General features: G+C 41.8%; 1 protein-coding gene across 1 annotated transcript in view; it reads left to right on the forward strand.

The window, feature by feature from the left end:
• CEMIP (cell migration inducing hyaluronidase 1) overlaps window positions 1-15,723 on the forward strand; it is a 65,104-nt gene that overhangs the window by 22,589 nt on the left and 26,792 nt on the right. Inside the window, exons 11-14 of the mRNA XM_067555714.1 lie at window positions 5,983-6,158; window positions 6,923-7,132; window positions 13,127-13,332; window positions 15,012-15,081. Coding sequence (XP_067411815.1) covers window positions 5,983-6,158; window positions 6,923-7,132; window positions 13,127-13,332; window positions 15,012-15,081 — 662 coding nt within the window. The remainder of the gene's footprint in view (window positions 1-5,982; window positions 6,159-6,922; window positions 7,133-13,126; window positions 13,333-15,011; window positions 15,082-15,723) is intronic.

The following is a 15,723-nucleotide window of genomic DNA, read 5'->3' on the forward strand; positions in this document are numbered from 1 at the left end:
AGGCCCTTTCTAGCCATCTTTTAATGCTGCTTCCTCTATCCCTGACCACTGCTTAGCAGCATGTCTAAAGGAGACGCACTGAAGGAAGACGTTAACCCAGCATTTAAAAAAGGCTGGGGACGGATTTGATTTTTAGAAATGGGCGAGGGTAGACATTTTCAATATTTCTCAGCCAAAATCTCATCTTTCCCACATCACACTCCCAGTGCCAGGTGCACATGTCAAGGAGGAATTAGAAAAAAACAGGCTGCTCTCAAGAGGGAGGCATATTCGGTCATGAGAAGTGCAGAAAAAAATGAATATTTATAGAAAGAGCTGCTACGTCATATTTATTAGTTACAGCGAAAAGGACTAAACAACAACTACAGGCCATGAGACCACCCCCACTCTCAAACCCTCCTTTTGAATCTCCACTACCCAAGAAAAAGCTTGGATGGGATTCTCTGATCTGCTACAGATGCTTTGCTCCAAGTCTCAGGGTTGTAGCGTTTAAGATTGAAGAGACCAGCAGATCACGTAGTCTGATCTCTTGCATATCACAGGCCACAGCCAGCACCCAATAATTGAAATTAGTCCAATTTATTATAACCCTCAGGAGACTAATTTATTGTGTGCTACAGGCAGAGAATAGAAGGGTCTGAGGTGCACCAGTGCCGGATACCCTTGCAACAGTAGGGAATTGATTAAGTGAGATATAGCCAGATGATCCTGGCAAGCAACCCAGGCCCCACACTGCAGAGGACAAAAAAAAATCAGTCTGACTAGGGGATAAATTCCTTCCCAACCCTGAATATGATGATCAGTTAGACTCTGAAATGTGATGAAGAACCAGCCAGCCCTGAAACTAAAAGAGAGAATTCTCTGCACCACCTCACAGCACTGGCCTGGGCTATTTAGTGTCCCATCTCCAGCAATGGCCGTCTCTGATGCTTCAGAGGAAGGAGATTAACCCCTCCACCCCCAAAACAGAACACATTAAAGGGGGAAAATATCCCTTTCTGACCACCGCAAGTGGACAGCTGAAACTCCAAAGCATGAGCTTTTAGGAACATGAGTTATGAAACGGAAGGTACCCACAGAGCCAGTAAGCCCTGCCCTTTCCCAGCACAAGCGATTCTGTCATACAATCCCACTCATAAATTTGTCAGGCTCGCTTGTAAAACTAATTAAGGAGAATTCTCCGATGGCCAGCCACAGCCAGAATAAAAATGGGAAACAGTGGATATATTGCAGACCAGTGAGGATTCCATAGGAAGATGGATAGCAGGAAAAAGTGCGTGTTTGTCATTAAGCATAAACAATATAAAGCACATGTGAATCAAACGGGCAATGCGTGGGCAGCATTTACTCTATGGCAAAATCTACCTTTGGAGCTAGAGGTGTGATTCCCAGCTCCAGTAGATCTTCTCACACTGGCTGTTATTGAGCGAGCACACTAAAAAGAGTAGCATAGCCATGGTGAGGCAAGCAGTGGCACTGGCTAGCTGCCCCAAGTACAAGCCTGCCTGAACCCCATGGGAGCATAATGGAGTGGCTAACGTTCCAATGCTCACCACTGCCTGTGCTGACACAGCTAAACTGCTATTTTTAGCTCTCTAGCTCAAGGAGAGCTAACAAGTAGATGTCTATGTGAGCTGGGAATCACACCCTTCGCTCCAAGTGTAGACAGAGCCTAAAAGATGTAGCAAAAGAGCCTGGGAAAGAGGCTGATCCCCAGCCCATTGCAATCAATGGGAGCTGTTCTGTCGACTTTAATGTTGCTTTGGGTCAAGCCCAGAATATGTGCAAGTTTAAACATAAAAAACCAGAAGTATTTTGTTTGAGAGAGAAAACAGCCAGGAGCATCCTAGAGAAATAAAATCTCTGGGGTGGGGGAGGGAAGGGCGGGAGGGTGTAGAATGCAGATCTAGATGAAATCAATTTCAAAATTATTTTAAAAGTGATCATCCTTTTACATCTGGATGATTATGAAGAGTGATAAGAAGTGGGGTAAAAGGCTTTCAGCCACATTAGATAGCACAGAGTGTAGTTACTGTTGTGGTTGTACATGCTTTGCCTGAATTCTAGGAAAATGAAGAATTAAATATTCCATGGTGGCAGTGGTGGGGGTTTTTGTTCTTTTTTTTTTTTTAAACTGAAAAGGGTGGGGAGACTATTTTTTTTTTTTCTTGGATTAAAAAATAAGTCTGTAAAAAATTAATTTAATTTGAATATTGGTTAATTTAAATAGCCAAAAATGAAAATAACGTACATCTTTAGTTGAGAGAATTGAGACTTCAGGTGAAAATTTTACCTCACTATCTCAGTGACTTCATTATCACCTGAGTCTGAGTAGGTGGGTGGTTTACTGTGATGCTTGAATGTTGGCTGATCAAGTTGCTTAAATTCTCTGGTAAAAGTAACAGATATATTTTAGAGACAGTGAGAAAGGTTGATGGCAAACAGGTAGAGAAATAAAACAGATGGAGAGACAACCAAATGGGAAGAACAGGCAGACAGATTAGATACTGTCTGGGGCTGCAGTGTTTTTATTAGATTAAGGGTACAATTTTCAAAAGCACCTAATGAATTTAGGAACCAAAAACCCTTTTTCAAAACTGTTTTAGGCACTTAGGGCTAGATTGTCAATAATATCTAGGCACCTAAAGCTCCCATTGGGAGTTAGGGGCCTGGGCACTTTTGAAAAACCCACTAGGTGCCTAAAAATACATTTAAAAAGATGACCCCACGTTCCTTCTGGTTTTGATTAGAACCCAGAATCAAAGCGTTAGGGTTATGTTCTGATACGAAGCTTTGAATGTGAAACTCTTTAGAATTTGATCTGCAATTCCATTTTGACTTCCATCCAGCCCTAATTTAGCAAGCCATTCCTATTCACCAAAGCACATGCTTACCTTTAAGTACATGCTTAAATCCTACTGACTTTAATGGAATTTAAGCACATACTTAACTATAGGTATGTGATTGATTGCTTTGCTGAATAGGGATGGACTTTATGCAGCTGCTTTGCCAATTGGCTAGACACACTGATTAAAGTGATTTGTTTCTGTGTATATTCATATTTTGCTAGTTTAATTCATTAGCATGATGGCACATGGTAAATCAAGGGAGTTTTTTATTCTGCCACACTGGCTTATGACAGAGATGCAATGTGGCTAACCACATCACTCTGGTTATGAAAATAATATGGCCCAGCTGCTGACTGCTATTGGTGGCAGCGTATGGCTGATACTTGACATCCTTCTGTGAGTGATGCCAGCAATAGCAATCCCATGAAAAATATTTTACTCTGGTTTGTGTCTGGCTTTGCTAATGTTTGCACAATCACAAAAACAGCTCTGATGTTCAAACAATAAACATTGTGCTCCAGGATTCAAAGCAGTGAAGTTCTTATCATTGAACCATGGTGGAACTGGTTTGCAAGTCTCTGACACCCGGGCTTCCATGCGGCAGGTGTCACAAACGTCACTCATGAGCAAACTGCCTACCTCCAGCTAGCAACTCAGCATGCCGGCTGTAAGCAGCGACTTAATTGCAAACTCAGTTTACAGTGCTGCAGCGTGATACCATTCTTGTCTCCTTGTGAACTCTGGAGTGCCGTGCTGAGCAGATTTCTTTCACATCTGTTTCTGAATGTGCCCCATGAGCTGCTTGTGCATGCCAAGTGTTTAATGTGAACGAGCAGTAAAGCCCACATGTTCATTACTATGTAGAGATGCCTGGCTTTGTTTTCCACATGGAATTTACAAGTACATGAGGTCTCCGGTGCAATAGTCTTTCTTCCACGAAGCATGCCCACCTTTTCTACAGTATGGCCCCATTATTACATTGTTAAAGGGGAGCTTGAAGTTCTGGCTGCTGTTACAAAATATTTTTTTTCAACAGCCCATTAAAGGCACCATTTTACATTTTAAAAAGAAGATTGCCTTGCATCTTCTCTCAAATCTAGCCAAGTGAGCAAAAGCATACACCCAACCAAGTTATATTTAGAACCTGGTTAGTGAATATTTCACATTCTTGTCAGTGCTTAAGCTTTTTGCATGTCTACTGGTATTCAATTATATTAAATACAGGCAATCATGACATTTAGTATTTCAGAGCTCAACACACACACATAATAAAACTGACTATTTTAATTGCAGTACTGCAAATCCAAAAGCTGTTGTTCAAAATAGGAGGCTCTTATGATTGTCTGAACTTCCTTTTGTGTTTCAGTAAACAAGGGAAAGGTCAATGATGGGAATAACCGAAAATAACATCTAAGAAACTAATCCTAGTGTTGGGGTTCCTTTGGTTTGCAGGGATGTCTCAACCATCTGACGTGTGCATGGGATAGTGACAGCTCTGTGCATTGACTGATGTGCACAAACAAGGGCCAGAAGCCCCTTTTCAGTTAGGGTGTGTTTCGTTACAGCTGGAGTGATCTTGTGAGCCTAACAGGTCCCAGACTGACTAGATGCAAAAACACTTACCCAGTGGCCTTGTGACAATGTATCAGGTTGTCATACAAGAGAACCAAGGCCCAAGTTTGAGTCCTTATTTCTGGTCTACCAGAGTCTGGGTGTTCTGTAGGAGCAGCACATTCATCACATGGGTGGGAGAACTACCTTGGTTTGTTCTCTAGCAACCCTTCCAGCTGACTCAAGGAGCACTATGAATGGGTTATTCTGTTCCATGTGTGGGCCTATCACTATGATGCAGATTTGAAGAGGGAGGGAGGGAAGGACTATAGTGTGAAGGTGGTGCCTTTCTTTCATGGCTAACATACTATCAAAGAATTAGTCCTTCTCAGCCTCCTTTTTCCTCTGCACGGTGTGTGGTTGGTCCCATTCTTCACCGGAAGATGAATAAAGTTACTAGACACAGTGGGTAGAAGAGATGCCCTCCTCCTGATAATCAGGAGCCCTGGCCAGTCTCTGTTATTGTAACGCTTCAGTTTAATAGAATAGCACTTTTCATCCAGGGATTTCAAGGTGCTTTGCAGATGGGGGAAATTGAGGCAGAGAGAAAAGTAAGTGATTCAGCCAGTGCCACAGCTAGGAAAGAATGTGTCTCTCCTGCCTCCTAGTGCACCACCCTATCTACTAAACCATATTACCTTCAACTGGAAGGGCGAAGGAGAGTAAACTGTATCAAACTGCTGTCTATTTATCTTTATAACTGAGTCAGAACGTCGTTTCATTTAAAAAGAGGGCGTTTCAATGTTTTTAAAACCCCTCTTCCCCCATGATGATTCTGCCCAAACAGAAAGTGCCTCTCCGAGATCTCTTGGCATCAAGCCTGCCATTTGTTTTTAATTACTGCCGTGTATGTCTCCGCTGAAATGAAATACATGCAAGTGTAACATTCTTTAAAGCACAGTGTTTACTTAGTGAGTTTATTACCTATTTTTACTGGAATAATGTGGAATGTGGTCTGTCAAATAAGCCTTTCCTCCTCCTTTTTCTTCAAGCAAGCCAAGCCAGGAAGGAAGGAGTGCACTGTGCATGTGTTTTAATGAAATTACAGCGTTGAGAGTGTTTTGCTTTCTAGCTCTTCACACTGGCTGGAATTCCCTCCCTTCTGGTGGGCCCACACTGAGTCTTTCATTCCTTCAACCCTCAGGTAGTCAGGTGCAGGGGGCTGTGTGCAGCATGGCCTGGCGGGGGGCAGCTCTGCACGTCTGTGTGCAGAGCTCCCCACCACTTCGGCGTAAGCCAGCGCAGAAGGAAGCATTGAGTGTGGGCTGAGGGAGAGGCCAGTGGAGCAGCATTTACATTCGTCAAGTGGCTTAGAAACTGCACAAATCCTGCTTCCTCTGTTGAGGATATCTCTGAAGGACCTTGTGACCCTGGGCTTCCCCATCTCTGAAGAGCCTGCCAATAGTTTTTGCTGACTCAGGTGCTTAGTTCATTACCGCCCCAGCCCCCAGCAGCGATAAGAGTCAGCCAGTACATGCGGTGCTTACAGAATAAACATGGAAATGCATCTTGTTCCCTTTAGGGAGATCAACTTACCTTCACATAGGAGAAGTTATCGATGGCGTTGACATGAGAGCAGAAGTCGGGCTGCTAAGCCGAAATATAGTGGTGATGGGAGAGATGGAGAGGCAGTGCTATGACTATAGCAATAGTTTATGCACCTTCTTTGATTTTGATACCTTTGGGGGACATATCAAGGTATTGTATAAGTCTTTTACTCATACTCTTCTACAACTTGCACCTAGTAAGGGGGTCATGACATGGCAGGGAACATCCTCTGAGTGGAGGCCTGCAAAGTAAACGGGCTTTTGCTAGTGTAGACAACAGATTCCCCTCCTGCTCTCTTCTCCTCTCTTTGCAGTGCTCGCTACACCCCTTCAAATATTGCCTCACCAAACTGACTGGGGCCCAGCACTTCCAGGTTACAGAGTTTGGATCCAATTTCCAATTTCCCCAAAGTTGGGTAGTGCTCAGATCTGGGGCTTCCATTCAAGCCCATCTCCCCAGGGGATTAAATCTAACACAATTGCTTTATGAAAAGCATTAAATGCAAACAGTTGTGCCTGAGTTTGCAAACTAGGAAGCATCTGCTGTGCAGTGGTTTGACTCCAAATTCTATCCCCTCTATCAGCCATCATAGTCAAGACTTGCTCTGCCTGACTAATATGAAACAGAGAGACAAGTGGGTGAGGTAATATCTTTTATTGGACCAACTTCTGTTGGTGAGAGACAGAAGCTTTTGAGCTTACACACAGAGCTCTTCTTCAAGCTCTATGTAAGTTTGAAAGCTTCTGTCTCTCACCAACAGAAGTTGGTCCAATAAAAGATATTACTTCACCCACTTGTCTCTAATATCCCAGGACAGACAGAGCTACAACAACACTGCATGCACCAGTGAATAATATGAAACAAGCAGCCAGATGTTCTTACTGCCACTTGACTAGTGTTTTATTGTTCTGCAGATCGGTCTTGGTTTTAAAGCTGCCCATATTGAAGGTTTAGAATTGAAACATATGGGCCAGCAGAGAATGGGACACTATCCAATTCACTTCCACTTGGCTGGAGATGTGGATGAGAAGGGAGGCTACCACCCTCCAACCTACGTGAAGGACGTCTCCATTCACCACACCTTCTCACGCTGTGTCACAGTCCACGGCTCCAATGGCTTGCTGGTAAGAAACAACGGTTTAATGACTAGCTTCCTGATCCAGGGGTTATTTGAGACTTACCTAATTTCTTTCCCTAATATAATGAAAATGATACTGCAAGTCCCTTTAACAAGTATCATTACTGACAGAGTTGTAGAGTTAGACCCAATGCCCTTTTCTTTCGCCCTGGATTTATTGAGTGATATTAATATAAATATATTTCAACATGTCTCTAAAATATAAATCCAACATAAGAATGTAAAACCAAGGGCTAAATTCTGTATGTGACTCAGAGTCGAGAAGGTTTTCAAAGGCCCTTGTATGCCGAGATTCCTGGAGACAATCCCATCTATAATGGGTTGTTGAATCTATCTATAAACAAATAGTTTACTATTAAAGAAGGCAATCACCAGAGCTAAGGTTACTTTAATTCACTAATAAGGATTGTATTTGAAAATCCCATTCACAACATAAGCAGTCAGAGACCTCTGATTTAACAGAGCTGTGTGTCAGAACAATGAGGTAATCCTGCAGGTCGCCTATAGTAAGACATCTATTTACCAGGTATATTACAACACAGGAGCGCACATATAATGACCATAGCCACAGCAGCAAATTCCCTGCACCACTGGGGATTCACTCTACTTCACAGTAAAGAACACAATGAAAGACATTCTCACATTTTCATAAGACACCGTTGGTGCTGCTTCTCTGAGGCATGAAGAGCACATGGACTAGAGCTGAACTGAATTCAAAAAAGGCTTTGACCAGCATACCCACACATTCTGTGTCACGGTTATTCTAGCTCTGATGGTTCTGTCATGTTGCACTGTTTCTCATCTAGTATCTTCTCCACTAGAAGCAGGTTCCCTTGATCACAATTTCCTTTAGTGTGTTCATCAACTTTAACTTGACGTTGTTTTAAGAATATTTTGAAAGCCGCTCAGGTTAGAAGTTAGAGCGAGGACCCCATGTCCACTCCACCCACTGCTTGTGGATATCTAGGCCCAGGGTCAAAAAGTACAATTTGGATGTTAGTGCTGAAACCAAATAACCAGCCATCACATGCATTCGTTTTCTGAATGTGAGAAAGAGAAACCTTGACCCACATCCAGAAAAGGTTCAGAAATGTGGTTTTGAAAGCAGAGCTTTTGAAAGCTCTAGCACACATCAGGACTGACTTTGCAACTTTTCCCAAAGATCAGTCCAAAATGGTGGCCTCAACATGCCTGTGAGTTCCACAGGAATCCAACATTTTTCCTGTGTTGGCACCACATGTGAAAAAAAGAATCAGAGCCAATATACAAAAATGTTTTCAACAGCCAGCCAAGATCTCAACCCTGTGCATAACAGATCAGTGTTTTGAACACGAGACCACCAGCATGCCATGCTGTGTAAAATGATGGTCACTGAGCACTAGGAATTCCCCCAGTATATCACTGGTATTTTAAAAACACCTGCACTAACTTTTCATTGAACCGTAAGAGCTCGCAGTGTTCAAGCTCAACATTTTTCATCTCTTATTTTGTTTTCAACATGACCTTAAAATCTACATAGATTTGGTTTCTGAAGAATATGTTGTACTTTAACTTCTCTACATTTTATTAGGCATCCAGAGCTGTAGAACGGCTTTCCAATTTAAAGCCATCCATATAGCAGCTCAGTGTAGCTAGGAATGTAACTAACACACAGCCTGGAAGAAGAGAATTGCCAGGAGTCTGTTTGTCAAGAAGGTTCCTAATAATGGCACCATAAACACATCCTCCAGCTATGTGGTGGTTGCACAGCTGTTGATTAGCAGAGGGCTGACTAAACCTCAGCTCTGATTCTAATTTTAAACCCTGTGTCTCTATTGATTAATGCTTACTGCCAAACCAAATATCCAGAGCATGGCATTTCACGGGTCAGCTGGGGGGATTTATACAGGGTATTTGGAAATTTTCAGCCTCTTGTGCCTTTTCCAAGTGAAAACCATGTCATTGTGACTAGGAAATACTGTAAGGATCCCTGTTCTCAGGCTTTTCGAGCCAAGACAGCAGTGATGAAATGCAGACAGGCTGATGTGCTTGAGGAAAACTACAGTGTTACTCAACTGTGATTCCTTGAGGGGCTCTGGATTTTTATTCCTTGGCAAGTTATTATTATTATTTTTTTTTTTTTAAAACCTCCACTAAAAGAGAAATGCAGCTTTAAAACACCACAAAACCTAAAAACTACACTGATCATTTAATGTTGATTGTTTGCCTTTTAAAAAAAATGCATGATTTACTAATCTAAGACGCTCCTCGCTGTAGTATCCGGGCACCGCTTATTTAAACTAGTTAAATTATAGAAGAGAAAATCAGGATTATGCTGCCCTCTTCTCCTCACATATCATTCAGTGCCTATGAGAGCAGATAGAGCCAAAGCATAACCTGCCAGGGAACCAGTTGCCTTGGTCTTTGGATGCACTAGCCTCTTAGTAGACACCAAAAAAAACTTGCTGGAATATCAGGCCTCAACACAGCAAAGCACTTGATCAGATGCTTATCTTTAGGCATGGGAGTGGTCCCACTGACTTCTAGTATTTCCACTGGTTTCAAGCACACAGGCCTATAGTTAAGGGCTTGCTTAATGCTTTGGTGGATGAAGGGAGAGGCACTTGGGCATTTTGTAACAGTTAAGTCATTGTTAAAGCAGGCTGGAAATTCTCATGCAGACTCCTCACTGAGCTCTCACATTGCTAGTGTCACAAATGACTTTGCTTTTAGCACCCTGAGCAGGAGGCTCTGAAATGTCAACACTATAAAATACGTAAAATAAAAAATAAATAAATGTCACTGTTCGCTCCTGGTGGCAGATTCTTCTTCCTGAGGATTTACACACTGGTGCTAAAAGCCTGTCTATGAACAATAAATAAATGGCTGTAGCTGGCTTGAACCAAACACTCCTCTACACTTGTCCACAAGCCTATGTTCACTTTAAGGACCAGAGGGTCCTTCTAAAATCAAACTGGTTGAAATCTCCTTGTTGCCGTAATTACATAATTGAAAATGTCCATAATTGCTTTAATATGTTGGCCAACTTTCCCTCTCCGTTATACCACTGCAACCCCATTGATCAAATTCTGCTGCTACTTACGCCCTGGTCAGCCCCACTGAACTGGCCCATAGTGTGTAGACTGAAATAGAAGCTGTTATCAGGGATGGACACTAAATGAAGCCTGATAAACTGTCTGGCAGAACTCCAGGGAGAGCTGTGCTGCTGGGGAGAAGCAGTAGTGTTATCTAACTGCTATACTGGTATCTGCTTTCACTAATCCAACTGTGCTACATGGCAATTGGTTTATTTATTGCCATATCAAATCTAGCCATAAATTACACTCTGTTCAAATAAGCATATAGACTAATAGTGACGTTTTCATTAAATTTAAAAAAAAAATCCATTTAGAATTTTTTTTTTAAACAAATAAACATTGTCCAGCGGTTCCCAAACTTTTCAGCACTGTGTTAGTGCATGAGCATCTGAAAATGAAACAAGATTGGGAACTGACAAAAGTGGAACTGAGTAATCCCAGAGGCCACAAATAGGAAAAATAATTAATCGAGTAAAGGGTGGCAAGTAAATCAGCTGGTGTAAATCAGGCTAGCTATTTTGACTTCAGTGGAGCTATTCTGACTTTCACCTGCTGAGAATCTGTCCCCAGAGCTGCAATCCTACATTAGGGCATCTGCCAGAGGAGATGATACAGTGCAGCATTCCGACCTATGCCAAGATATTAGCTTCCCTCTTATAGTATTGGTAGATGTTTACTCCTGCAAGGATACTGAATCCATACAAGGATTTGTTGTTCCCTAGCCATGTTCTAAGTAATATGTCAGTTATTCTCATTTTGGTCCTGACGTATTACACCAATACAGATCTAGTGCCACAGTTCCCTGGCATAAAGAATTGGTGTAGCAGGTAGCTGAGGAATTGTTTGACATGTCACTTGTCAGCTTTCAGCAGCTAAAAATTCCAGCACCATAGATATATCTCTAAAGTATTGCTAGTGTGCTCAGGAAAAATAATATATGTACACAGCTGTTCAGTTGCAGTTCTGGCATCCCTGTGAAAGGACTTGCTGATGTAAAAGTAAGGTGATGCTCCTCTTGAAGAGGGTTTACCTTCCTGAAATATTCTAGTATCTAATAGGTGTTTATAATTGCAAGGCTGGCAAATTTCAAGCTTTCCAAGAAGGGGTGATTGAAATGGCGCAGCACGCTTATTTTACACTGAAAATACAGGGGGTGTTAGACTTGCATGGCTACCTAATTAAATCAAGAGACTAGGCAGCAAATTTGAGCAGTAATTTAATGGAATGTACTAAGCTGCATGTCATTTTAACAGTCTTTAATTTACTGTGATGATTTGTGTTCAAAGGCTTGAATATTTTACACTGGACCATGGGCTATGCATAATACATGTGTTTGCAGATGGAAGTGCGTAATAGATCCAGCAGGCAAAGTATTCTGTCTTATGAGAGTATATATTTAATAATTTCAAATTCAGTCCTGTAATTTGGTTTGAAATTGATTCCCTTTGGCTGAAACCTCTGAGAGAAAGCCCAGAGAACTTTTTGAAAGCACCTAAATCCATTTTCAAAAGTGACATAGGCACTTAGGAGCCCAAGTCTCATTTAAAGTCAGTGGAACTTAAATTGCCAAGAGCCTAAATCAGTTCTGAAAATGGGTCTTAGGTAGAGCTGGTTGCAAAGTTTTCAACAAAACTTCCTGTTGGAAAGCTGTTCTGTCTAAACTGAAATGTTTCATGGCAATGTTTTGGTTTCCACACAAACATCCTCAGGAAGGCTTCTCACATCTGGGGTGGAATATCTGGCCAGAGAGTGCAACCCCAGAATAGCCAGGAGCCCAGGGGTTAGGGCACTCCCCTGGAATGTGTGAAGCCAGGTTCAAGTACCTGCTCTGAATCAGGCAGAGCAGAAACATGAGCTTTAGGTCTTCCATTCCACACTCCAGAGTCCATCTCGGTGTCTCCTGGTTGAGCTATTCCACTTTGTATAAATAAATGAGTATTCATTGGGCCAGAGAGAAAGTGTATCAGGCAGAGCAGTGACTTGCCCTTGCGCCTCCCACATCCCAAGTGAGTGCTGTAACCACCTGGCTGTTGACTATTCTGGAGATCTCCTGCTCTCCCCCACTGTTCACCAAGAACTTTGAAAGGCCTCAGGTTTGCGCCACATCAGAACAAAAACCATTTCTGACTCCTCAGCATTTTCTACAAAACGGAAACGTTGTTTTCCATCCAGCCTGCTTTGAGGCTCTCAAGTCATTTAGTTGCTTTTGAAAATTTTACCGCAGATCTTCAACTGGGGTAAATCAGCAGAGCTCTGTGAGAGACAATAGAGCTACAGTGTGAACTACATGTGAACTGCAAGGTTTTCAATGCAACTACACTGATTAACGCCAGCTGGTTTGTCTCAATTTCAAGTCAAGCTCTTGTCATCAGTTGGAAAAAGGGTCAGGTCAGACCTAAAACAACTTAGCTTGTCCGGTAAACAACTTGCAGCCTCTCTGATAGCTTGGGAAAAAAATATTTCTTTCAGTTCAGCAGATACATTTTAGTCCATCAACCAAGCTGTTTGTATAACTGTGCACAAAGGTGAATGAGCCCAGATATGCCATAAACATCTGATGTCCCTTCATTCGCATCCTCTTTGTCTTCTCAAGCTATTTTGTTTTGTTTTGTTTCGTTACAATATTATCACTTGCTTCAGATGCAGATTAAAGAAGAATATAATTAGCATTTCATATTAAATGGCCAATTCTTTTTAAATCTAAAAGCATACACTATGATTTAGTATGTAAACTCTTTGGGGGCAAGGACTGTCTTTTTGCGCAATTTGTTTGTACAGTTCCTAATATAATAGGGTTCTGGTCTGTGACTGGGGCTCCACAGTATTATAGTAATAATAATAATTAATATCTCTAAATTGCTGGAAAACTAAATCTGAATGCAGTCCCCTTTTTGTACATGCAGATTAAGGATGTTGTGGGCTACAATGCCCTGGGACACTGCTTCTTTACTGAGGATGGGCCAGAGGAACGCAACACATTTGATCACTGCCTTGGACTGCTCATTAAACCTAGCACTCTGCTACCATCTGACCGTGACAGTAAAATGTGCAAAATGATTACAGAAGGGGCCTACCCAGGGTACATCCCCAAACCCAGGCAGGACTGCAAGTAAGTGGGAAATCTTTTTTTCTTTTTCTTCTCCTTGAAGGATTTGACTTTTTTATCCATGGAACACAGGACTGGGTGTATATAATTAAGTACTCTGCCTTCAGGAATATGGGTCATATGCTCAAAAAGATAGGGTAGTTGTCTCTGCAGGATGTTTCTATGCTATTTATACATTTACACATGCAGGGTATAATTTTGCTAAGTATTTTTAGTGCAAAGTCAACTAAAGTGTTCGTTATTTCAGATACCATTGCAGGCATCCCTTTCAAAGTGCAATATGAAGGCAAATGCCCCTGTTTCTACAATGCCTTGCACCTCATTTAATCAGCATCATGTGGGTATAAAATGGTATTAAATTCCGAATTTCACAGTCTCTGCCACTTTTATTCATGTTGAGTTGTACCTTATTCTGCAGCTAGTTCCATTGATTACAACAGAATTCCTTGTGGAGTAAGGATACTACTCAACATGAGGAAGAGTGGCAGGATCTGGCCCAATAGTAGTATTTTGAAGCCACTTGGTGTATACTACACAAGGAGTAAACTCAGACCAAAGAGTTTAATTCAGTGTAGTTATGCAAGGCCTTGCAACTTGGCTATGGATGATCAAAGATTGCATTGGCGTAGAGTCCTTTCTACTAATCACCATATAAGTGAGTGCATGAAAGTTCTTAAAGCCCATTTCTATTTGAAGCAAACTCTAAGCCCAGCCCGACAAACTGCTGAGTGCCTCCTAGAAGGCACTAAGCAACCTCATCTCCCATCTTGCAAGATCCAGTCCTCTAATATATCTTTTCAGATCCCCAAAACTTCATCAGGGCAAATTTATTAGATGGATCTCAGTAGTGATTGAACTGAAAAGGACTTTAGCAAGAGGTTTGGTTTTTTTTTTTTGCAGTTTATCCCATTACAGTGTAAAGAGAGAGAGAAACTTAGGTGAAGTATAGGAGAAACATGGCCAGTGTGGCTGCCTTCCCGAATCTCCTGCCCCGCAATCAATGCACACAGCCTGGAACTAGGGTTTCACTGGTAACTACTTGCTAGCTAACAGTAAGTGTTAGGCCTTGTGACATCAGAGTGCTAACTCTTTTTACTTTAAAAAAAGATATATATATATATAGGGCTAGATTCTGTCCATCTTTACCCATGTTGCCTCTGTGATTAGTCCTATGGGTTGCAGTGGGAGTATTCAGTGTAAGGATGGATATGAGAATCTGGCCATGGACTGAGTATCCAGTGGGGGATGGTAGTGGATAGGGTTAGTGAAACACAGTAGCATGTGGAAAGAGCAGATGCCAGGGGATTGCACAAGTCACAGAGATGGTTTAGCCAGGGATTTGACAGAATGTTTCTATGGGCTTTTCATTGCAATGACACCTTTACCTTATCATAAAATATAATTGACAGCTAACAGCTTCATACCAGACTTGGGATTTCAGTAGAAATTCTTCATTTAATTCCTGAAGTCTTTAAAGATAAGGCAATTTTGCTCCATCTGTAGATGAAGGTGACAGCTGTGATATGATGAGAGAGAAAGAAACTCCAGTTGCTACACCCCCTTGGCAGTGGCTTATCTGCTTTGTGATCTGACTTGCCTGTACTGTATGCAATGGCATGCTAACTCCTTTGTGTGTGTTTCGGATATTCATTTTCATGCTATTCTTTGTTCCTGATCTACAGTGCTGTGTCCACCTTCTGGATGGCCAATCCGCATAACAACCTTATAAACTGTGCAGCTGCAGGATCCGAAGTGAGTACAAAGGTTTCTTATCTGGGAAAATTCAGAACAACGGCAATAGCCCTGCAACTCTTGTTTCTCACTAGAACAAAGGCTGTTTCCACTACTCAGGCATTTCTGAAAACCATAAATTAATGCAGCTAGTGCTGCAAATATAATCTCCCTCACCTTCACTTCCCCACTTCTAGTCATATTCTGTAGTTAGAGTTTGCAGATTATTTTAACATAATTCCCAAACCACAGCCTGTATTAATTAAAGACCCACCCCTCCTGCTCCTATTAAGTCAATGGCAAAGCTCCTATTGACCACAGTGGGGACAGGCTTAGTCTTAAACCAGTACATGAATGCTATGCAGGGCCAAGACATTTAAATCGATACTAATGCTAATTCTACAGAAATTGTAACTCAGCTCAATTTCCTTGTTTGTTTTTTTTAATTGGGAAAAAAAACGGTTTTGGCCAAAAATTTCCAAATCTCAGTGCTTCAATGTAGGCTCCTACTTCCATTTTAGATACCTAAATAAGTGGCCTGATTTTCAAAGGTGCTGAGCACCTGACATGCTCATTGACTTCAGTAATGTTTGTGGGTGCGCAACACATCTGAAAATCAGGCCAGCTTACATTTAGGTGCCTCAGTATGGACGTTGGAGGCTA

Source organism: Emydura macquarii, unplaced genomic scaffold (assembly GCF_026122565.2).
Source record: "Emydura macquarii macquarii isolate MOO-44397 ecotype Brisbane River unplaced genomic scaffold, CSIRO-AGI_Emac_v2 contig_1644, whole genome shotgun sequence".
Classification (NCBI taxonomy): domain Eukaryota; kingdom Metazoa; phylum Chordata; order Testudines; family Chelidae; genus Emydura; species Emydura macquarii.